General features: G+C 68.3%; 1 protein-coding gene across 1 annotated transcript in view; it reads left to right on the top strand.

The window, feature by feature from the left end:
• The window catches only part of VAV2 (vav guanine nucleotide exchange factor 2), a 119,568-nt gene that overhangs the window by 110,555 nt on the left and 7,913 nt on the right, over window positions 1-1,100 (top strand). Inside the window, exon 25 of the mRNA XM_029921025.1 lies at window positions 124-1,075. Within this exon, the coding sequence (XP_029776885.1) occupies window positions 124-1,075 (952 nt within the window). The remainder of the gene's footprint in view (window positions 1-123; window positions 1,076-1,100) is intronic.

The raw sequence follows: 1,100 nt of genomic DNA, 5'->3' as shown, positions 1-1,100 counted from the left end.
ACCAGCCCCGCCCGCAGGGGCTCAGCCTCGGCCCCGCACCAGCCCCGCCCGCAGCTCCGGGCTGTGGCGAGGCCTGTGCGTCCTGGTCGCCGGCGTGAACACCCGCTGTGTCCCGCCCACTAGGTTCGCGGGCAACATGGAGAGGCAGCAGACGGACAACCTGCTGAAGTCACACGCCAGCGGGACCTACCTGATCAGGGAGCGGCCGGCCGAGGCGGAGCGCTTTGCCATAAGCATCAAGTACGTGGTGGCCCGGGAGTCAGGGGGAGCCCCCCGCTGCCCTGGTGCCACTCTGGACCCCGGAGCCCACGTCCCTCTAGGTCCTGTGCTCGCTGGGTTTGGGAGCGCAGCCGGCCCGGACGCATGTGAGGACAGCGGGGACGCCACACGGGGTCGGAGGTCCCCGGCTCTAGGGGCATCAGGGAGAATGGGAAGGTCACGAGCTGTGGCCTGGTGGCCTCAGCCTTTGTCCCGGTGTCCTGCCCAGCAGCTCCCCCTCGTGTGTCACCTGCCACCGCCCCTTCAGGAGATGGAGTCGGACTGCTGGCTGGTCACTATGGGCCTAGGATGCCCACGAGATGGGCATCTTGGGTCAGGCTCCCAACCGCCCGCAGGCCAGCAAATAGAAGGGTCTGCCTGCTGTGGTGACCCCAAGGTCCCGTCTGCTTCATCCACCGCCCCCCAGGGTGGCCTGTGTCCAGGGACAGCCTCTCCTGGCCCGGTGGGTGGGGCAGGCCCCCTCTGTCCTGGCTTCCTCTGCATCTGCACCCAGTGGGGGCCGAGGGCCCCGGGGCCTGAGGTGCCAGCCCTCAAATGCCATCAGCCGGCACGCATGCGTGCGTGTGCAAGAATGCCCCTCCCCTGCTCTAAAGCCAAGAGCGGACGGTGCGTGGGCACCCCCGCTTATCAGGGCCGGGGTCCCGCTATACCGATGGGGGCTGAATCTGCCCCAGCCTTTCCAGGGCGCCCACAGATGCTTGGAGCCCGAAACCAGCATGCTGGCTCTGGAGGACAGAGGACAAAGACCGGCATTGGGAGGGACAGATGTCCAGTGACCCAGGCGGACACGGCCCAGGTCACCCGATAGGCAGGGCCCGCTC

Source organism: Suricata suricatta, chromosome 13, assembly GCF_006229205.1.
Source record: "Suricata suricatta isolate VVHF042 chromosome 13, meerkat_22Aug2017_6uvM2_HiC, whole genome shotgun sequence".
NCBI lineage: Eukaryota > Metazoa > Chordata > Mammalia > Carnivora > Herpestidae > Suricata > Suricata suricatta.
This window is presented reverse-complemented; position numbering and strand designations above follow the sequence as displayed.